This window comes from Melozone crissalis, unplaced genomic scaffold (genome assembly GCF_028551555.1).
Source record: "Melozone crissalis strain CALT ecotype California unplaced genomic scaffold, PUWL_Pcris_2 ptg000027l_1, whole genome shotgun sequence".
NCBI classification, from domain to species: domain Eukaryota; kingdom Metazoa; phylum Chordata; class Aves; order Passeriformes; family Passerellidae; genus Melozone; species Melozone crissalis.
This window is the reverse complement of record NW_026535805.1, coordinates 77,337,071-77,360,443: the sequence shown is the minus strand read 5'-3', so window position 1 is coordinate 77,360,443 and position 23,373 is coordinate 77,337,071. Positions and strand designations below refer to the sequence as shown.

Here is a 23,373-nt window from a genome sequence, read left to right as displayed (position 1 = left end):
GATATGTATCCATAAAGACACATCCATGTTCAGCTCTGTGCAATAAGAATTCAGGACTCTACCTAACAAGGAAATTTAAACACTCATTTAGCATTTTTTTGTGTAATTGAAGGGGTATGTTAGCTCTTTTTTGTTTTCATTTGGTTTTTTCTATTTTTTTTCCACAGTGATGGTAACAAAGCACTGACACAGTTTACCCAGGGAGGTTGTGGAATCTCTGTCCTTGGAGAAAGTCACAGGCCACCTTGGCAACTGGCTCTTGGTGTCCCTGCTTGAGCAGAGGGGCTGGACCAGATGGGCCCCAGAGGCCTTCAAGCTCAACCATTCTGTGATTCTGTTTCCAGTATTGTATCAGCTTTAGTACACTGAGTCATAATGAACATAAAAGCTTCATTAAAGCATCATTAAGGCTTCATTTGAGATTAAGTATTACGACTTTGCTTAAAAAATCAGACTGCAATGTATCAGCATGACACCAGCCTGGGCACCTGGCAAAATTACACAGTGTCACTCTCACTCCCTTGCCTCCCCTGAGGCTGCCTGCCTTTCCCTTCCACCCTATAGACTTTGTTGCCTCCCACATGTTCTCAACCCTGTTCTTGCCTCTGCTGCCTCCTCCTCTTCCTCAGCTAAGCCCAACCCAGGGTTCCCCTGTGCTGGCAGAGGAGCAGAGAGGAAATCAGAAAGTATCAGCAATAGTGTGGCCAGCAGGACCAGGGCAATGACCCTCCAGTACTGAGCACTGGTGAGGCCACACCTCAAGTCCTCTCTCCAGTGCTGCGCCCCTCGCTGCAGAAAAGACATGAGGTGCTGGAGGGAGTCCAGAGAAGGGAAAGGCTGTGAAGGGTGTGGAGCACCAGTCCTGTGAAGAGCAGCTGAAGGAAATGAGGTTCCTTATCCTGAAGCAAAGGAAACCCAGGGAGGCCCTTACGGCTCTCTACAACTGCCTGACACGAGGCTGTTGCCAGGTGGGGGTCGGCCACTTCTCCCAGGCAACCGGTGACAGGACAAGAGGACACAGTCCCAAAGTGTGCCAGGGCCGGTTTAGGTTGCGCATTAGGAAGAAGTTCTTTGCAGAAAGAGTTGAGTGGGCATTGGAACAGGCTGTCCGGGGAGCGGGGGAGTCAGCGTGCTCGAAGTGCTTAAGGAACCACTGCACGTGGCATGGTGTTAAACACTCAGTGCCACAGTGTGTTTGACAGGCCGCTGCTGGATCGCGGGTAGGACGGGATGGTCCCCGAGGCCTTTTCCAGCCGAACCGACTCCGTCATCTCCCGAAAACACAGCAGGGTCAGCCACAGAGCCCCGCCCCCCTGCGGAGCCAGCCAATCACAGCTCAGAGAGCGGCCAGCCCCGGCCAATCAGCGCGCCCCGGGCTTGAGACGCGCCAAGTCCCTCCGCATGGGCGGCCGAGGCGGGTGTGGCCGCCATGTCGGACTGGGACGCGAGCAGCGATGAGGAGCTGGGTGCGCCGGACTGGCCGCGGGCCGTCGCTGCTGCCGGGGCGCTGTGCTGGTCGCCCAGCACCCCTTCGTGGGGCCGCGGCTCCGGGGAGAGCGGCGGGCGATGGGGGAAGGGCACGGGGAATGCCGGAGGGGAAGGGTGGGAGCCGCGAGGCGCTGAAGGCTCCGGCGGCCCGAGGCGGGCGGCGCCACAGCGGCCGCCCCGAGCTGCGGCCGGTCAGGCTCGGGACTCTGCGGCGCCGCTCTGCTTCCACCTGGATAGCGCCCTGGTCGGGGCTCTCATAGGTAATGCCGGTGCACCCCCGGGCCGGGTGCTTGACCCCTGGGGTGAGCGGGTGGGGAGGAGCCGGTCCCCCCCGTGCCCTGAGGGAGTGGGTCCCAGCCCTCCGTCAGCTTGGCCGCGGAGGGGCCCTCGCAGTTCCGTGTGGCTCTCTCCATCCACCTGGGCCCGGCAGGCTGCTCTTGCAGTGTCTGCCGCTCGCCAGGGAAACTTGTCCACCCTAAAGTGTTTCAGTTGATGTCTGTTTCTCAAGGCCAGCAGTGTGCAAGTGTTCTGAAGCCCCTCTAGTCCCATGGAGGAAGGGTGACAGTCTCTGGATCTAGTTTTACTCCTCCATCTCTTCTACTGAAGGGCATTCCCCTACATACAAACCTTGCATTTGTTTAATTGACAGAAGAGTTACCTACAGTCTCCAACGGTTTGATGTCAAAAGTACTTTTATTTGTAGGTACACGCACTCGTATGAAAGTCTCAGGGTTTGGTCACAAACAAAATACATACAATTAATGTGTAGGTTTGGGCAGTTTGTCCTAAATCTCTGTAATACCTGCTGTGTATCTTTATAACAGGTAGAGGTGGAACTAAAATTAAAGAACTTGAGGATTCTTCAGGTTCCAGGATAAAGGTACCATGTGCTGTATGTTGTCAAGGAATGGGCTCTTTTGGGGACATACTTGGTTTTGTTTCTGTGTAAACCATTTGAAGGAAGTTTAAGGGTGTTACAATAGCTGTAATAATGCCACTGTTTTAGAGTTGGTGTAAAGAAAGTGGAATTGAGGGTGCAATTTGGATATTATGTGAAAATACGAAAAAGTTATTGATTTTTTTCCTTAAGTTTGTATTTATTTCCTTCTCTTTTAGAAAAGGGATTAAAGGGTCTTTTCATAGAACAAGTTAAACTTCAGGGAAAAAAAGATCAAAAATTGTTTTCAGTATGTGTTCTTGTAAAATATTTGTCTTTGCAGCATGAAAAAATATTCAGTGATGTTTTTGAACATAGGTTACAAGAGGAACGTATGAATCTGAAGTAAAGATTTTTGGCAGCATTGATGTGCAAAACAAAGCCAAGATGTTGATTGACAATCTTATTACAAGTTCTGGACAAAACTATGTCAGAGGTGGGACAGAGAAAGGTAAGAAATGTGAGGTTGGGGGAAAAAATATTATTGATTGTATGCCATATATTTGGTAGTTTGCTGGAGTCTTTTTGTAGTGTTAGTATTTTGCCAAGTAAGTTAACTTAAACCTCTTAAACCTTGTTCTTGTGCAATGGCATCTTCTTAAAACAGAAATACCAAGATATCCCCCTTTTTTTCAACTATGGACAGTTCCCCCTCGCACCAAACTGCCAGGATTCCATGAAAACCAGTTCTTGTGTATTTTCAACAATTTTATGGATGCAGAATGTTATACCACCTTGGTTTTTGCATTATCAGTTTGATTCCTCCAAAGTAGCAATATTGGCTGTAGTGCAAGTTTTAATCTGGTATCTGTGGAGCATTGCAATTCAGTAAACCTTTGTAAAGACAGTCTGTAAAATCTGTCATAGCACGGCCATGCTGACTTCCTACTGCTTTCAAGGGATGTTAATGTCTCAAGATTTGGTGCTGCACTTTGTGCCTGGCTTTACTAGGCTTTCCTGTGGTAGCTGTGTTACAATGGATATAGAAATCATTTTTGCATGTTTGGATGCTGCCTCTGTTATTGGTATGTCTTGTATGTGCTCCCACCAGTTTTTTGCACAGGCAAACACCATCCACAGTTGTTCATCTGATGCTCTGATGAGGAAGAAGGGATCCAGGAATTATGTTCCAGCATTAGAATAAGGACTGGAATAGTTGTGTGTTTCCTTTTTAGAAGTGTCCCAGAAGGTGGATGAGTATGTTTCAAGAGACTAGAAATATTTAAAGCTACCTTTGGATTTGTGACAGTGTTATCCCTATGTTTCCTGCCTTTCCACTAATTTTCCACACAACTGTGTTGCTATTTATATCTTCAGGTTAAACTGCACTTACTTAGGATGTGTTAATCTCATCAAAAAAGAAGTATAGAATATAACTAGACTTAGACTTTATTGTGATGTTGTTGGATGCTTTAGGCTTTGCTCTTTTAGCTGTTAAAGCTTTCTCTCTGCATATCATCTACTGGTTTCACAAGTTTTTCCAAACCTTGCAGCACAACAAACCTAGTTTATAGCTGGAGAACCATGTCATACCCTGTCATTACTTTCTTTAAGTAGCTAAGGATGTTGAAATGTTTCCCTTTTTTTATCAAAACTGAATTTGTACACATTTTAGCAATGTTTCAGGGCAGAGATCTGGGAAATAATTTTCCACTTATATAGATGTTTCATGTATATTTAAAATATGAGGCCTGCAATAGAAAACATGTTTGTTTTGGGGGGAGATTTCTCCCCATGTTTGTTCCATCAAACAGCAGCATTTTGTTACTAACTCTGCAGGAAAAACCTTGGACATTATCAAGCCTGAAAATAACCCAAAGAAGCCAGTAATTAACTGGGCCTCTCTTCGAGAAAACAGGGCCAAATATGAATCTATGAAGTGGGCAGGTTAGTTTTACAATTTTGATTGTATTATACTTGTCTTTATGTGACAAATCTGTTGGAGTGCTTGAACTTTTCTGACACTTGCTTTGAGATGACTGAATGTTTCAGAGCCCAACTTAGTGACATATTTGCAGTGAGCTGGCCATGGTAGCATTTCTCAACATGGTCATGAAGGATACTGACTACAGTGCCAAGACTTTAACCTGATACTCTTGTGGTATTTTGAATGTCATCCTTTGAAAATGGTCTTGTTTTGTATGTGGCCACCAAAAAATAAAAAAACAAACTAGGAGTTGTTAAATATACTACTGTATGTGTTGGTAGATACTACTTCAGAACTTTAAAAGTGGGGGAGTAGGTTTTTTGCAGATACTGAAGTGTTTGTCTCAGCCCTCATCTTTTTACATGAGCACTGGTTTTCCGTCACTTCCAGCTAGTCTTCTGGCTCAAGGCACTTTCTGGGCCCTGGGCTTTCCATCTTAAGCTTTAGCAGACTTACATTGACTCTGTATTATTTCTTGCTGATTCAAGTGGGATTTTTCTGATTGTTTAAGGCTTGCCTCCAATTGAGAAAAACTTCTACAAAGAATCAGCCAGGACTGCATCTATGTCACAAGAAGAAGTGGAACTGTGGCGGTAAGATCATTTCTTCAGGGAATCACCTGCTTGGCAAAAATTACTATTAAACTAGAGAGACTAGAAGGTGGGAGATGAAATACTGAGACAGAGACTTTACTTCTGGGGTCTTGTAGCAACTTGATCTTTTTAAGAACTCTTTCTTGGGAATGAAACAACTGGCAAATGAGATTATTAGTTGTCTGAAAAAATAACCTCATGGATTTTCTACTTCTCTAAAAATGTTTGATTTAGTTGAATTTCAGAAAGAAAAATTTCATAATGGTTCGCCAACTTTTTTGGCTGTTTCTTTGCCTTTCATAAGACAGTATGTTCACATTTTCTAGGTCCTTCCAAATAGAACTGTTCACAGGTTGAACAATTCTACCATTGTACCAATTCTACCATAACAATTCCACAATTCTTTTGGCTGCAATTTTTCCCCTGCATTTTTTTAGTCAAAACTATCTTCAAACCAAATTCCAACTTTTGTTACTGTTGTCTTCCTTTTTTATCTGTCTTGTTTTTACAAGCACATCCTGGTGAGTACATGCTTCAGTTAACTGCATCTGTTTATTTTGATCCAGCAACCTCTATCACTACCTTGCAAGGAAAAACAGATCATCTGTTTCAAGTGGTTTGGTTCAGGCCTTGGTAATAGTTACAGCCCTCTTTAGTAGTTCTAATGAAGTCAGTGAACATTATTGAAGTGTTAGCTTTTTATTACTTTGCTTTTTGCAAGATGTCTTTTTTTTGCATGCCAGAGAAACTTTGCCACAGTGAGCAAAGCATGGAATTGTTTCCAGATGCTTTCACCTTTTTCCTTAAAGTATATGGATGTGTTGTTGTTAGAGCTAGTGAAAATTACAGAATATTGTTCTTGTAGGTTAAAAAATTGTATTGAGGAATAGAACTTGTCTGATAAAGGAATTTTTTTCCTACTTCATCTAATTCATTTGCTTTAAGGAAAAAAAAGGTGCAACCAAAAGAAATAATTCTATAAACATGAGGGAAAATTGAATTGCTCATTCTTTTCCTAGTTTACACCCTACTTGAAGAAAAGCTTTTTACTGAATGTAATCTTCAGAGGAGTACAGGACTGAAATCAATATGCTTATGCAGGTGTCATGGTTTAAAACCAGATGGAAATTAGGCTTTAAGCAACAACTCCCTTCCCTCATTCCCTTTGGTAAGAGAGGGACAAAAAGGCAGAGATTATAGATTGAAATAAGAATTTACTGGAAAACATCAATGAGATAAGAAAGACAGCAGCAACACTAATAAAAACGTTGTATAAAAGGTGATTGCATGCAAAAATGCTCATGGAAGTCCGTGCCCATGTTTTTTTCCCCAAGCCTGAGATAACAAAAAACGATGATGCCAAGTCTGCTGGTCAGACCATCCACACCCCCTCACCTCTCCAATCACCATTTGCTCTCCTGGGAGAAGGCAATGACCCTCCATGGTCATTTTGTTCCTTTTTCTTCCACAGGAAACCACACCCCCTTTCTCCTGGAAAGTGAAAATCCCCTTCACCCCCAGTGATGATTTGGGTGATACAGAGTAACAATGTAGCCATGCCCGCATGGCTTCGAGCTCCCCTCATTGCCAGTGGGAGAAAATTGTCTCTGCCCTGGGCTGAAACTAGGACAACATAGTAATAGCTCTAAATTGGAGGAAGACTTGGAAAAGCAGTTTTTAATATAGTCTTTTATATGAGTTGTGATTTGGGTTTTGCCTGCTTTTAGGGACTTGTTGTTCCAGCATTTTTTTTTTTGGAGCCTGTCTTACTGGTCATGTTCTTTTTCCAAAATTGTTGAGTTGGTATTCTCTAGAGTATGCAGGCAGCTGCTCTGAAAACAGTTGGGTGAAATTTTTGTCAGAATATAGAATTTTGACTGTTAAGTTGAAGCAATTCATCTGAATTCTGGGTTGTCTTTGGGTTTAAAAATTTGTCATACCTACTTAATTTGTAATCAGGTATAATTGTAGCCTGATAGGAGTGCAGTTCATGTTAATAACCATATATAACTTCAAATCAGTTGTTCTTAAGAAAAAATGGTTATTGATACCTTTGGGAGAAGTTTTCCTATAGAAAATCTTTTAAGAAAGGTAGAAGACTAATTCAGTCCCATTCAAGAGCCTGAACATGTTTTTTCTTATTCAAGGAGTTTAAAAAAAATTAAGATACACAGTCTTTTATGTTAGCTCCAATTTTTCAGATAATGAGACTTTAAAACAATTGCACTACTTGATATAGGAAAGAAAATAATAATATAACTTGTGATGACTTGAAAGAAGATGAAAAGCGCTGCATTCCCAATCCTGTTTGTAAATTTGAAGATGTATTTGAGCATTATCCTGATATTATGGCCAATATAAGAAAAGTTGGTTTTCAGAAGCCTACACCAATTCAGGTATGTCTTCAATTTTGATGACTCTTTAACTGAACCTTAAGAGAAAAATGGAGACTACATTTAAGTGTTTGTTGTTTTATGTTAGTCCCAGGCTTGGCCGATTATACTGCAAGGAATTGATCTTATTGGGATAGCGCAGACCGGTACTGGGAAGACATTAGCATACTTAATGCCTGGATTCATTCACTTGACTTCACAGCCAACGTAAGGACTGCTCACAGGTCTGATTTGTTTAACTGTGAATACTTCCCCCTGCACTTACTTCCTCCTGCACCCAACTCCTGAGATGATTTTTCTAGTAATGAAGATAAAAATCATGTATTGAAAAAAATTATATATAAATCTCATGGAATAAGCACCAAATTTGTCACCATAGACAAATTAGCATTCCATTAGCAGCAGTGTATGGGAGAAGTTTAGAACAGTATAAAAATGTTCAGTGTCAAGCATGATGGACTTTGCCCATCCTTATATACCAACATTCTAAATATGCTTTGTTGCAGATCCAAAGATCAGCGTGGGGGGCCTGGAATGTTGGTTCTTGCTCCCACTAGAGAACTGGCACTTCAAGTAGAGGCAGAGTGTTCAAAGTATGCATACAAAGGAATTAAAAGGTAGTCTTGCTTTTCACTGGCTTGTTAAGTAGTATCTTTTTTTCTCCTACCAATACCTACTCCAATAATTGCATTTAAGAGGGGAGGAGATAGTAGTAAATGCAGGGTTTATATTTTCCCAGTTTTCAGAATTTATGTTTTGACTAATCTCATGGTCAAAGTTTATGAAGCTTTTCTGCTTCTTTTCCTTCTGAGTTGACAGCTAAGAAGAATCACACAGAATATGCTGAGTTGAAAGGGACAAGGATCATCAAATCTGGCTCTTAGCCCTACACAGGACATCTCCAAGAGTCACACCATGTGACTGAGAGCATTGTCCAAACACTTGAACTCTTGGTCAAGCTTGGTGCTGTGATCACTTCCTTTGGGAGCCTGTTCCAGTGCCCAACCACCCTCTGGGTGAACAACCTTTTCCTGAAGTCCAACCTAAACCTCCCCTGACACAGCTTCAGGCCATTCCCTTGGGTCCTGTCACTGTCACACAGAGCAGAGATCAGTGCCTGCCCTTTCTTGTCCCCTCACAAGGAAGCTGTAACTGCAGTGAGGTCTCCCCTCAGTCTCCTCCAGGCTGAACAGGCCCAGTGCCCTGAGCCACTCCTCACACAGCTTCCCCTCAAGGCCCTTCCCCATCTTTGTTGCCCTCCTTGGACACTCTCTAATAGTTTAATGTCTTTCTTACATTGTGGTGCCAGAGCTGCCCCCAGCACTGGAGATGAGGCTGCCCCAGTGCAGAGCAGAGCAGGACAATCCCCTCCCTTGCCCAGCTGGTGATGCTGTGCCTGATGCCCCCAGGACAGGGTTGGCTCTCCTGGCTGCCAGGGCACTGCTGGCTCATGTTCAACTTGCCATTGACCAAGTCCCTTTCCCTGGCACTGCTTTTCAGTATCCCATTCCCCAGTCTGTCTGTACATCCAGAGTTGCCCATCCCAGATGCAGAATTCAGCACTTTCCCTTATTGAACTTCATTAGTGATTGGTGGTTGCCCAGCCCTCTGATTTGTCAATGTCCCTCTGCAGGGCCTCCCTGGCCTGGAGGGAGCCAGCAGCTCCTCTCAGTTTTGTATTGTCTGTGAACCTGCTTACTACCTCTTCCATTCCTGCCTCCAAGTCATTTATGAAGATGTTATGAGGGCCAAGGATGGGGCCCTTCTAGTGACAGGTCACCAGTTTATGCCTGACCTTTATGCCTGACCTGTGAGTCAGTTGCTGACCCATCCCATGGTGTCTTCATCCAGCTGTGTGATTGACATTTTGTTCAGAAAGAAACTGTGAGAAATAGTATTGAAAGCTTTACTGAAATCTAAACAGGTTACATCAACTGGCTTTACCAATCATCTTGGTGGGTTACATTGTCATAAAAGGAAGTCAGGCTTGACAAGCAGGACTTTGCCCTCATAGAGCTGTGCTGGCTGTGGGCAGTGACTACATTGTCTTAGAGGTGTTTGTCAATACCTCCCAGAATAATCTTCTTCATAACTTCATCAGAGACCTTTCTGGATTCCAAAGACCGCCCAAAAATCATTGAGAGAGACTGCAATGACATCAGCCAGCTCTTTGAGAATTTTTGTACAAATCCCATCATGCCCCATAGATCTGTAGAAATCCAGCTGGAGCAGCAGGTCCTGCATAATTTGCAGCTCAGCTGGGAGTGGATCATTCTCACATTATGGTTTTCCAGCTCAGGGCACTGGAATCCCCTTGGTGCATCATCTGTGTTGAAGACAGTGGCAAAGAACATGTTAAACAGCTCTGCCTCATCTTTGTCCCTGCTTGTGAGGTGACCATCCTCATCCTGTAATGGACCAATATTGTTTTTACACTTCCTATTGCTATCTTCTCCATAGAACACACGTGGCTTTCTTTTCTAAGAGATTACTTTGCTGAATAATGTTCAGGTTCTAGCCCACACACATCTTTTTGTAATGTTTTGTTTGGCCCTGAGTCATGGGGTATATTCCATCTCTGTCTTTAATTTTTTTTTTTTGTTAAACTTTATGGTGTTTTCATCAGCCCATTTCTCTAGCCTTTGTTGTTCTTCTGGTAAAAGCCTAATTTTCCTGAGTGTATCAGCTCCTTCCGCAGTTGGGTTTCATCCACCAACCTGCTAAGTGTAGATCTTCATTTAAGCAATTAAACAGATGTTACTGTACTCTGAAACTTGCTTTTAGGGGTCTCTGTTTACTTTGTGTAGTGCTCTGAATAAGTCTTAGAGTCACCTCAACAGCAAAACATATCACTTTTGATGGTACTGTTAGGAAAATCATGCATCCTTTCATATGTTCATCTATTTTTTGTGTAAATATTTTCAGAACAACCCAAAACATATGAGCTATTTCCCTTTCATGATTTTTTTCACTGCAGTTTCAGCACACAACTATTGCTGAGCTGTTGAGGGAATGTCATTCAGTGTTAATTTTATTAATTACTGCAATACTGTCAGTCGCACTTGTTAATCCCAGGTGACACTTTTAAAGCAACATGGTGGCATGTATTTGAAAAGGATTGACTTTAGCTGAAATTTAATACACTATGTCTGTAAAACTTTTATTTTACAGTATTTGCGTCTATGGTGGTGGGGACCGAAAAGGACAGATAGACATGGTTACCAAAGGTGTGGATATTGTTATTGCTACTCCTGGCAGACTGAATGATCTTCAGATGAACAACTTCATAAATTTGAAGAGCATAACATATTTGGCAAGTAACTGATATGCAATGAGTAATGCACCAGCTGGGAAATGGTTGACTCAGTTTCAATTTAAGATTTAATGGAGTTTTCTTTGAACTTCCAAAGTATTAATTACAATACAGCTTAACACTGAAATTGTGTTGGAGGGATGATTCATACTTATTATAATTGCATTGCAGATGTGAACTATTCCCTAGGAAAAATAGGCTTCTAGCACAACAAGCATTTTTAAGATACTAAATTGTTTTTTCAATAATGGCATTCTAAAATTCATTTTGTCAGGATTAGTTACTAATGGATGAAATGCCTTTCTGAAGTTGTCTTTTCCCTTTCTTTTTAAAGGTTACCAGTGTCTCAATTTTTTTTTAGAACTTGTGTGGTAGCAGAGTCAGACACAGATATTTAAATGTTGGGGGACTGACTTTCTTTTGATCTCAGTGGGAAAACAGCCTTATAAATGTTATTATAATCCTTATGTCTTCATTTCATTTTTGCCTTTTCCTGTGCTGAACAGGTAAGACCATTGCTGTTTGTAAAATGCTTCTATATATTCAATTATTCAATTTATTTCTTACTTGTCTGCGAGTTTGACAATTTGTCTAACTTGTTGCCTAGTTTGACAATTTGGCCATGCTCTCTGTCCACCCCACTGTCACCCATTCTGTGAGAGTTAAATTCTCTCCATATTGTAACAAGTTAGCTCCAATTCTAAGTGATAGTTGTGAGCTTACTGGCAAAACCAATGGTGGTATAACATCATTATAAATTTGGCCATTTGGGAAAAAAGTTTATTACAGGAGAGTAGCATTCTGTAGAAGATTCACATGTAATTGCTGAGCAGGAAGAGAACAGAGCCTGAAAACCTGCATTCTGAGAACTATAGAAACATAGATCATCTTTCTGCCAAGGTGGAGTGTAGTCATACCACAGGCACACGCTGGTTCCGTGGGTATTGAACCAAAAGCATGTTTCAGTATGTGCACACATACTGAAGTGTGATGCTGCTAAAAAGAATTAACTATCAAATTGAAAAATATGGTGATGTGAAGCAGGAGGAGAGACAATTTTGTTGCTACATTAGCAGTTAAATGTTTTCAGGAGAACCAATGCAAGAACCATATATTATGATATGGTTGAGTCTCATGCCTCAGACTTTAAGGGAATTCAGTGCTACCATAGCCTCATGGACATTGAAATTGGACATTGAAAATTCTCTCTTTTTGTAATCATGCTGTATATTTATCCCTGTTTCTTGTGCTTTTCAATATGTATGATGCTTTCTATTTCCAGAGCTTCATTGTCAGTTTTCAGCCAACAAATAATTTAATCTTCCGGCCTTGCTTTAGGAAAAAAGAATGGTAATAGATTTCACATTTCCATCTTGGATGAAGAACACTCTTCATTAAAGAGCTTCATTTACAGTTTTCATTTAAAGATGTTACTGAGTCTTCGGAAGGTTCCCAAAGTAAACTGAGTGTTACTTGCTAATATGATACAATTATTTCCCAAAGGACTTCCAAGGTCAGATTCTGGGATACAATTGTTAAAACCCAACTAAATGTAACACCCCCCAGTAAAGCAAAACAACAACAAAAAACCAAGCTCTCGTAATTATGTCTAATTAGGTACTAATTAGGACCCAAGGTGAATTTGAGGTTAGAATTTCTCTTCTTGCCTGACAGAACCATCAAGTTGATCAAGTCTTGACTCAGATTTTTAGGAAGCCATTTATTCAGGATAGACTGCTGTTTTTCAGAAGTAATGTTGTAGATTCTGTCAAAAACAGCCTTTTGATTGTTCAAAATACATGTCATATGAAAATATGCTTTTTTTGCCTGTGTTCAGTGTAAATCAGTATTCATTCATCAGCAGTCTGATGAAGTAATCTTAATTCTTTGGACTTCATGCTGATAAAGCAGAAGGAAGGAAATTGGAATTGTGCATGAATAATTAGGAAACATTTAGAACAGAGTGTAATTAAAAGTATATATATAAATCATGAAGGAGGATGTAAAAGGTAGATTGCAATAGTGCTTTTATTCTTCAATTAAAAAAAAAAGGTGTTAAACTAACCAATAACTGATTTAAAAGAAAGGGAAGAAGAAATGAAATAATTTTCAAAGGAAGAACTGACTTGTAGAATTTTTTGCCAAGAAATAGAACTGAAATGAGCAATATTGACAAACAAATAAATATGTGTATATTTAAAGATAAGAAGAAACCTAAGATTATGTGCATTGAAGGGCATTTAGATTATAAGCCAGGATGGGGCTGTGACACATTTGAGAAAATCAGTACTAATAGCTACCTGATATATATTGCAGCCTTCTTAATGAAGCAGCTATCAGAAGCAAGAAAAATAAATTTCAGCTCCATCCATTAACCAGATCCATCAATTAGGCACAGATGCTTCCTTTTTCCTCTGCAGCAAGTGACCTTAATAGCAAAGAAAGCTTCTACTGCTGAAAAAGGCATAGCAGCCAACTCTACGTAAAGTTAGTGGTGTTTCAGCCTTGCTGTTCTATTAGAAGTCATGTAGTCAATGACACCTCCATGAGCCCTCTAAAAATAGAGAGAATTAAACCAAGAAATAGAATTCTTGTCTTGTCTCTCAGTTGATAATTTTTGGTTGTTTCAGAGATTTACATAAATAATGTACTAAACCCCTTTAATATAATAAAATATCAGAGAATACTGGAACAGCAAAATTAGGACAGTAGAAAGAGATTATCATCAATGCCTTGTATTCCCACCTAAGTGTCTAGAAATTGTCAATACTTAAAAGAACAATCCATGTAACTTTACTTTTCAAATAGAGTTTCTATAAATCAAAGAAAATAAATGAGTCTCAGATGTCAGTCTTTCTTTGTATGAAACTGAAAACATTCACAAGTGTCCTTGTATATTATAAAGCATTTTAGTTCCAAAGAGATGTTCTCAGACCTCCAGCTCTCTTGTTCAATTCTGGCCTTTTTTACCAGACAAAACAAGCTTGTGCTCTGGGAGTTGTGCAGTGTCCTAGTGTGAGCCAGAATGTGTGCTCTGGCTTTTTCCTACTTGTAATGAGGAACTAAATTGACAATTGATATTTTGGTCCTGTATGAGATATCTTATGAGGTAGAAATGAGATTTCCCCTTAAAATTGCAAACCATTTATGTGTGTTGCTCCCCAGGTTGCTCCCCTCTGGGTTTGATTGGTTATGGGTTTTTTGTTTTTTTTTTTTTTTTTTTAGTTTGTGCTTAGTTTTAGCCATCAACCTAATCATTGGTAAAACAAACAGTTGTTTTTTTGTTTTATTGACTTCAAATGCTCTTAAAGGAACTGTGAATTTTCTTGTTTTGCCTGCAAATATAATACCGAATGAAAAAGTGTCGAGGAAGTTGAAGAGGTAAAATACAAGTTCGACAGGTTTTGCAGTAAGTTATGGAGAAAATTCTGCAATTAAAACAGTCACCATTAAAATCTTTTTCTGTGTATTGTCCTGTTGAAACAAACCCTTATCTAAGGAACTAGGCAGAATAAATAACTTTGTTTCTGAACAGGTTTTAGATGAGGCTGACAGAATGCTGGATATGGGATTTGAACCTCAGATAATGAAGATCCTAATAGATGTGCGTCCTGACAGACAAACTGTTATGACGAGGTATCTAAACATGATAGTGCTCAGGACTCAAACATAAGGTTATTGAACAAGTCAATTTCAAAACAAATGTGTCAGTCATTAAAATTTTTACTTGTTTTCTTTCTAATTTGGTCTAGTCAGTCCTGATGAGTCATTTGACAGATTTTTTTTTTTCAGTTTGTACTGTCTTTTCTGCTTTTTTACATGAAATAGAAAGACAGTTGAGTTATCCCGAAAAAAGGAAGGTATCCTCAGAGTGCTGGAATTTGCCATATCAACTTAAAATGCCAATTTACAGTTCTCCTTCTGGGACCAAATGTATTTCCTGACTTTCTGATCAGTATCTGTGCTAGTCTGTACCTGGATTAATTTTGAAATTATGCAGCTTTTGGAAACTTAACAATCAAATATCCCAACAATAATTTTGGTTCTTGTATTTTGCATTTAAGCTGTTGTTTAAGAAAGCAGACGAGAAGCTTGCTTATTGGGTATTGTTCAACAACTAACCTCAGCTGAGGCTTCACTAGGAAGGTTCCATAATTGTTGCCTGTACTTTTAACCAATAAAATGACCTTTTAAACTCAAGTGCTGTTTACTATTAATTTAAGATTAGTTAAACTCAATACTGTTACTGCATATGTGTTTCACTGGTGTATAAGAGAGGAAAGAAAAGAAGAATATGATGAAATTAATGAATTGGAGAAGATTTGGCATGCTATTCTCATGTGTGTGTGTTTTCCTCTTCACTTTCTGTTCAGTGCTACTTGGCCTGATGGTGTCCGTCGCCTAGCAAAATCCTACTTGAAAAATCCCATGATTGTGTATGTTGGCACTCTTGACTTAGCAGTAAGTTGTCCTGTTCTTTTTTTGGTTTTTCCCCTTCCTTTTGTAGAAGAGCTTATGTTTAAGCCAGGAGGTTTTTTGCTTGTAACTAACTGTATGTAAGTAAATGCATGTATCTCTTGTAATCATCTGAGCTTTCAAGAAACAGCTCCGTGCTATTTATTTTAAAGTTTCCTTAAAAGTTCAGAAAAATTTAAAAAGTATACACCAATATTTTTGCTGTAACAACACCTAAAAGTCTTAGCCCTTCAGTAGAAGACATAACAGGTGAATGAGTATCAATCATATTGAATGTTCTGCTTCACAATGCCAAATGTTTTTGTGTGATCCCTTGGTTTTGCAACCTTAATTCTGGTTCAGCAAGTTCTTGTTCTTTATTTGGTTTTCTCCTTCTGAAGATCTTCTTTCTAATGCATACAAATCCTTATCTAAATTCGTGTTTCCTACCTGTATCTTTCTCAAATGGAGTGGGAGCTTTGTACTAAACTCTTGGAAGACACTTGTCTATAGCAGCAAGTATGTGTTAGAGTAAGAACTGTCTTTAAAGTCCAGAACTTCTAACGTGTGGATGTAGTTGTTTATGTGTCATTGTTGTGCAGCTATGTGTATTTGGCTTCAATCCAGCAGAATTTACAGGAACAATAGTTTGCCCAAGATCTGAGGAAAGTTTCCTTTTCAGTTCCATTTTTTTTTTTAGCGATAGGGAATGAGGAAACCTAGTATCCAGTACACTTTTCAGCAGAAATAGAGACAAAGTGTGCTTTTTGTCTTTTAGTTCTGTTCAGAACTAAACTTTTATCAAAGGGCAGTTCTTGTCAAGATTAGAATTTGAAAGACATCCACTGCTCCTGTAGTTCTATTCTCTGGGGCATTAATCTCTTTCTACAGGAGCTTCTCCCAGCTGACAAATCTGGTCGGGGGGAAGGGTTCCTGTGAAGAGACAATCTTTATCTACTTGACTGAATCTTCAGCTCTTGCCACAAGATCATGATACCACGCCACGATAATGTCTAGGCTTTTTATCTTACTTATTAGTTACACCTTAGATATTCTGTGGTAACCTTCAGAGGTAATGGAGTAAATTTTTTAATGAACTGTTATTGGAATAGTTAGAACTGATCATTTCAAAGAGATTTACAGCATCTTTAAAAGCCTGTAATTTCGAGTAAGACTGCCATTGTTCCAACTTTCTCTGAAGTAACATGAAATATTTGCAAATTAAAGAATTAAATATGTTTTTCATTAATAATATATTTCTTTCACCTCACTAATTGCTACCCGTTAAATCTCTGCAAATAAATGGTTTGGCAAATTGCTTAAAGGTAAATTTTATTATTCTCCTAAAGCAACGAGGAAGTAAGAAATATGCATTGTTTGAACTCCAAACTGATACATATTAAAATAGGGGTTTTTATGGTATCATATATTGCTACTTTTATAACATGGCAATATGGGAATTAACAGAAAAAAATATTGTAATCTGTTTCTACCTAACATCCCTTTTTGCTGTTTGACAGGCAGTAAGCACAGTGCAACAAAAAGTTATTGTTATCCCCGAGGAAGAAAAGAGAGCTTTCATGCATAGCTTCATTAAGTCTATGAAGCCAAATGATAAGGTCATCATTTTTGTGGGCAAAAAGCTTACGTATGTAATCACTTCCCAGTATCATCTCTGTCTGGGGTTTTTTTCCTAACAGAAATACTGAATAGTTTCTTAGTTCACATAAGAACTATCAAGTGTAATAGCTCTTCTCAAAAATATGCTGCTATTAGTATTTTTTTTTTTTAAATTTATTTCTCCCTTTAGACTGACTAGCAGTTTGTATTTTTTTTGATATCGTTAATGGTGGTGGTAAGTCTCAGTTTCACATAGCTCAAGTGGGATGTTTGGATTCTTGGGGATACATCAATGTGTATCTCGCACCTCTGGTGCGTGCAAGACCTGATTAATGTGGGGGTCATTGTATGATACTTGAACTTTTTGAGTCAACAACACAAAAATAATCTTGAATTCCTCTGAAGTATAAATAAAGTTAAACATTTCTATGTGGATTAGACTTGCTTTCCTGTTTTATAATAAGTATCAGCTGACCTAGGTAACATTTTGTCTTAAGCACACATTTAGCTTTTGCTGTCACATTACTGTCCTTTTGATTTAAATCTAGATGCTGCGCTACTTTGTTTCTTTTTTTTATTCTGTTTTAAGAGCCATTGCTTTATTTCACCCTAGAGCTGATGACTTGGCAAGTGACTTTGGTATCCAAGGAATTCCAGTACAGTCACTTCATGGCAACAGGGAGCAATGTGATCGAGAACAGGCTTTGGATGACTTCAAGAAAGGTGAGTTTGTACTGAAGTACTGGTTTGTTTAGGCCAGACTTCTAATGTTTTTTCTGTTCAAATCTTGTCTAAGTGTCATGTCTCTTTAGTACTATAGAAGTTAAAATATTAGAGGTCTGAATTTTAAAGAAAGCTTTAGTTGTTTGACAAAAAAAGACCCAGCAAACAAAGAGATTGCTCTTCAACAAAAGTTTGAATGGCTGGGAGTTTAATAATTTAAAGTAAGGCTTATTTTGCTTTTGACATTTCTGGAAAAATTGGCATTGTATGTCTACAGAAAGGTAAATTTAAATGTCAGATGATGGTGCTTTCAGTGAAACAGTCCTGCTCCAGATTATGCTAGTAGGGTTGTGTGAACACAATTCAGAGTTACTTCAACACATGCTAATAAAAGACTCGTGCTGTGACAAGAGTGTCAGCTGAGAATATAGTTGTTGAAGTTTTTGTTCTTTGGACAGACTCTTTATATCAACCAGGCATATTTCTTACTTTTCCTGCACTCTGCTGTTCTACTTGTGATATGCAAATAGTAGCAAAATTACATTTTGGGTGCTTACTTACCAGTTTGTTTTTGGCGCTAACTCAGTGTGACATTCAACAAGCATATTTTTACTTTGTGTTAAGAATATTAAGTGCATTATAAGCTAGAAAACCAATATGCTGTTTGTTCCATAAACTCCTGTTCACTTCCTGCCATACTAACTGTAGGCAAAGTTCGGATATTGGTGGCTACTGACTTGGCATCCCGTGGCCTCGATGTGCACGACATTACTCACGTTTTCAACTTCGATTTCCCTCGCAACATTGAAGAGTATGTTCACAGAGTAGGTCGTACTGGAAGAGCAGGGTAGGTGTTTAGCAGAAAACAGTCAAGTGTTATCAGTGTTTTGTTATGTTTTATGCACAACATAGGTGTTTTTCTTGACAAATTCTAGAGGCTGCAGGTGATGTGGGGTGGGGGAGTCCAGACTTCAGTCTATCAAAGTATGTTCTAGAAACACACTGCTTTATGTCTTTAAATGAATTCACTGTTAAATTGAAGGCAAGCAAGTTTTACGCTTTTCTGTTATTGAATCAAGGGTGTTTGAAAGCTGGTATAAATATGAGGAAGAATTAGAGAAACAATTTGCATTGATATTCTGGAATGTTACTTCCTTGTTTATCCCTTTGTGAGCTGCCGATTTATTTAGTTTCTAGACCGCGCATTGGGAAGAAGCATCTGTAGGTTCAAAATCTGCAGACGATCGTGGTGGTGTAGTTTAGTGGTAGGTCTTTTGGATGCTGCTTTCCCAGGCTAGTACAAGTGTGATTTTTCTCATTTAATCATGATAGGAATGTGTGTCTCTTCATACTTAAACATGTTGCCATTATGCTATGTTTATTATCTAAAATCTGAATTAGTTGTGCATTTCCTCCATTTTAGGTGAATTGCTGTATTGATTTTTATGAAAAGCATGTGCAGGGTTAATGCTCAGGCCACTTTTATTGTATCAGCTCAGTAATATTGCCTGTGGTGCAGTTCATTACTGCCTAGGTCAGAGTTGTTTGGAGGATCAGCAGTTGTTTCCTTCCTCGTTTAGGCGCTCTGGGGAGGCAGTTACACTTGTCACGAGCAATGATTGGAGGTTTGCGTCCGAGCTGGCTGACATTCTGGAAAGAGCAAACCAAGTAAGCATACATTACTGGGTAAGATTTATATTGGTTCTGGGTTAGCACCTGAAGCATGTTGTGGAGGTCTAAGATTATTTAGACCCTTCTTGGTGAGTGTTTGTGGTGTCTCAGGGAAAGAAAATGGATATTTTAGTCTGTCTTTTCCTAGATAGCCTTAGCTGTATTTTACTTTACAAATGAGTCCCAGGAAGGAACTGTGAACTTTAACCAAAGCCTGCTATGTCTAAAGAAAAAGTAACTTAACATACACATTGAGGTCTGCAGAGAAATAATAGGGTTTATTTTATTTCATAAAATTTTATTCCATTTGTATTTCACTTTTGGATGCATGTACCAATTTCTTGTTTAACGGTCTAAATATTAACAATACTTGTAATCAGAAGAAGCTCAACTGTCTTATCTGTTTATTGTATCTGACAGTTGTGACGCCTGCACGTACTTTTCCAAGCTTTATTACTGATGCTTGTAAATAGTATGTGAAGTGGAACTGGAATGTGATCTCTTTCTTTAAAGAAGCATATTTTTTCTTGATACCATATCTGAGAAAACAGATAATTGTGTTACTGTTTTTTGCTGTAACAAAGAACAACATTTTGCCTGATTTATAGTAAACCCCCAGTTCAAGTCCTCACTTGAGCTGAAGTGTTGTTTGTTTGGGTTACAGTGTTTGTTTGTTTGGATTTTTGGATGGGAGTTTGAGTACATACTAAATGAATTTTATCTAGAATCTGTGGTTTTTACTATAGACAGTTACTCAGACTTTAAACCCTGGGTTAGAACTTCGCCTCAATCTTCTGTTTTGTAACTCTTTTTTGAAGGATACTATGTTGCTTTATTGCAAGCCTAGTAAGATGCTTTTGAGGGGGGAAAGGAGAAAAAAAAGATGTAGAAGAGTAGTCACCTAATAATTCCTTAAAGTTGCAGATTTGAGGTTTTTGGTTGGGGTGGGGGTTTTTTGCTTTGTTTTTATTCAGAAAACAAGAGGTGAAACCAGTAATGATACTGTGAAGCTACTTTAGAGGTGCCTTGAGTTTTTTATTCTGAGTTTATGTTTACCTTTCAAGTCTTGTCTCCAGCTGCAGGCTGCAAAGTTCCCAAACTGGTTGTGTATTTTGTAATGTGTGATAGTTCAACTGGGAGCAAGTCTACGTTCAGAGGAGAAAAGAGGAACTCTGAATCCTTGATTTCAGAAGTTACTGTTAGTCATAACATTATTCTCAAACTTAGTTATGTCTGATAGAAAGGAAGTATCCCTACAGACAAAGTGTTGGGGTTTTTTCTCATGACAAATGGAAATACCATTGTTTCAGTCTTGAAGCATTATGTAAAAGTAGGAGAGAACTGAAGGCTCAGAATACTTTGATTTCGAAACAAGTTAGTTGCTTTTGTTAGCCAAATGTTCTCTGTGATTTTGAATCTACAGATATATGAAGAAAAACAAGTACAACAAAAAGGTGCCTATTTCATGCTGAAGGAATCTTTTACGTATAAATGCTAATTAACAAGCATGGACAGATTTAAGGGAAAAACAGTAATCTCTGTGATACCAAGAAAAGCATTCCATGTGAATTATGGCATCTTTATCCTTTTCTCACTTGAATGAGCCTCACCTAGCTTATATGTTTAGCAGATACACAGATTTTTCATAAAAATTTCAACAAGCCACTAGATGCTGGCTGGATATTACCTCACTGAGATTTTTATGTTTCTATATCCTCACTTCTTCCTGCTCTTGACTTGTGCTTGCTCAAAAACCACTCTTGCAAGAAATTGTTGTGATTTTAGTTTGGAATAAATTATGCTTCAAGCTCTAGGGGATACTGAGGAAGAAAATCATCCCATGTTTCAACTGAAAAATAACTTTGTCTCATTACTTCTATCTCCATTGATAAGCCTGTTGTGCCTTTCAGCTAGAGATACATTAACTTTATTTTTAAATAATGTTTGAAACTTAGGCAGAATTGACTCTTCCGGAGTTGTCATATTTTTCCAGGATAGTTGCTTACCAGTAAGAGCAATTCAGCATATAAAACATATTCTAGTGAGCTGGCCCTCATGCTAGCTCAAGAAAAAGTTGCTGATAGCAAATAGCAAGCATTGCTCAATTAGAAAGCCTGACAAAAGAAATGGAAACTAGAGGAATGTGACTTCCTGCTCCACCAGACCTTTTGTCCAGGCTGCGTTCTCCACCTGTTCAAGCACTGCCAAACCCAAGCACGTTTAGGGAGACTTTAAGATATTTACATTTGTTTGTACTCTGCTGTTTGCACTGTATTTATGCCACTGGCAGACACAAATGACACAGAGCAATCACATTAATAGCATATTCACACAGTGCCCTTTGCTCTGATCAGGAAACTGATTCTGGAGGGGTGACTTCCACTGACAGCCACGTGCCATTGCAGATTGCTGAAGTGGGCTGGCTTTGACAGATCAGTGATCCAAGACCTCTTGACAGTACAGTTGCCCGCTGTGCTTTTTGCAGTAAACATTGCATTAATGTCAGCATGTTTCCCAACCTGGTTTAAGAAGTCTTGTTGGATACTGCCTTTGTTCTGAGCAAAAGAATGGTATCTGGGGTTTTTTTCTCCATCACTGTCACTCAACTAATAAATCTGTCTGTAATTCTTCACATCTGGCTTCAGTTGTTAAGAACTCTGAGGTGAGAGTGTTTTGATGATACTATTCACCTTTTCCACATAATTACAAACATGCCAAAAAATCCTGTGGACCTTGGTAAGGTGCTCTTACAACCTCCCAGTGGTGGGAGATCTGACCATTTTCTCCTGCCCCTCTTTCCTTGTCTTTTTGCTTTGTTCTAAGCATGTGAGAACCATTCCTATGACAACACTTTTTTTAAGTCACAAAGTTTCTCTTCAGAGGTTCTTAAAACTTCCATAAGGAATTTAATACAAATCAACATTCAGTAGATGTATATAGTATGATATCACCTTTAAGTGGCACTGGATGTTTTTACCAGCTGCTCCTTATAACTAAAAGATACATTTCTGTTTGAACTATAATGTTGTAATTAGCTGGTTATATGTTGCCATCAGATATGGTGATACAAGTATAGATATATTATTGAAAATCCAGAGACACTATGATGATTACTCTTCAGTGTATTTCAGTGCAATCTTACGTAAAAAGATTTCTCTCTGCATTTTTACAGAAAATAATCTGCAAAGTGACAGAAGCCGGATAAATAATGAAATCAAGTTTGGGAGCACAAAAATCAATAGCATTTTCATAAAGCAGTCTGAAAGTTTGGATTTATTTAAAATTCACCTTGGTTTTTTGCCTGCTTTCTTAATAGGTAGTTCCTGATGAGCTTATGGCAATGGCAGAAAGATACAAACAATCACAAATGAGAAAAGAAAATGAAAAGGATATACAAAGACCTTGGAGAAAGCCCTCAAAATAAGTGTAGTCCCTTGAAGCTACTGAAACAGAGAAAGTGATTTTAATTAGTGTTAGATTCCATGAGCTTGAATTTATTAGTTTCATTTTGTGTTTGATTGTTTTCTGTACCTGTCCTATTTAAACAAACTTCTCAAAAGTGTCTTAGAAAACTGGAGTAACTTTATATAGGACTAAATCTGGTTTTGCAAATTATTTTCACATAATTTTTTCTTGTGTGATGTATGAAACTTCTAAAGCCATTGTCTACTGGTTAAAAACAAATATTGTGGCTTTGTTGGTTGGTTTGGGTTTTTTTTAGTTATATGCAGTATTGCTATATAAGAATGTAAAAGATAATTTTTCCTTTTATATTCAGACAACCAGATTATTAATTGTAAACAATGTTTGTCAATGTAGTTTCAAAATGCTGTACCTTTGCCTTGATATGTTGCTGGCATGCAGGATTTCTCAGGATAATGAAAACTGCTCTGTTTGCTGTTCCTTATGTTTGCTAAAGCAAGTTTTCTTTGTTCTTATTTTAAAACTTAACATTGGTAGTAATTTTTGTTAAGACTTGTGTCTCAAGATTTTTTGAGAGAGGTCTGCATTTTCCTGTAATGGAGGAGAACATGACAGAAAGTACTTGTTTGTGGCTAACTGGGGAAAAAAACCCACTTTTGGTTTTTGTGGATGTAATATTCTCGCTTAAGGAATGAAACCAGAATTTACTAGAGCAATGTTAACAAAGTCATGGAAAAAAGAATACATTTGAGGGTCAGCTTTTATTGCTTCCAGATAAAATTGATTCACAATTTACATTTGGATGTCAGGTTCTGTCACACAGACTCCCA

General features: G+C 38.8%; 1 protein-coding gene across 1 annotated transcript; it reads left to right on the top strand.

The window, feature by feature from the left end:
- Positions 1 to 1,429: 1,429 nt before the first annotated feature.
- Positions 1,430 to 23,373, top strand: DDX43 (DEAD-box helicase 43). The gene is made up of 16 exons (XM_054280235.1): positions 1,430 to 1,748; positions 2,313 to 2,368; positions 2,744 to 2,876; positions 4,205 to 4,312; positions 4,864 to 4,945; positions 7,185 to 7,341; positions 7,427 to 7,545; positions 7,845 to 7,955; positions 10,510 to 10,651; positions 14,187 to 14,287; positions 15,025 to 15,112; positions 16,627 to 16,754; positions 17,340 to 17,449; positions 18,158 to 18,296; positions 19,030 to 19,117; positions 22,437 to 23,373. Exons 1-16 carry the CDS (start codon positions 1,430 to 1,432, stop codon positions 22,542 to 22,544), a joined length of 1,989 nt encoding a protein of 662 aa, XP_054136210.1. The 3' UTR covers positions 22,545 to 23,373.

Coding starts and splice junctions, on each gene's coding strand:
- DDX43 (XM_054280235.1), top strand. CDS start 1,430: ATGTCGGACTGGGACGCGAGCAGCGATGAGGAGCTGGGTGCGCCGGAC. Junction 1,749..2,312: donor CCTGGTCGGGGCTCTCATAG/GTAATGCCGGTG, acceptor TCTTTATAACAG/GTAGAGGTGGAACTAAAATT. Junction 4,946..7,184: donor GAAGAAGTGGAACTGTGGCG/GTAAGATCATTT, acceptor TACTTGATATAG/GAAAGAAAATAATAATATAA.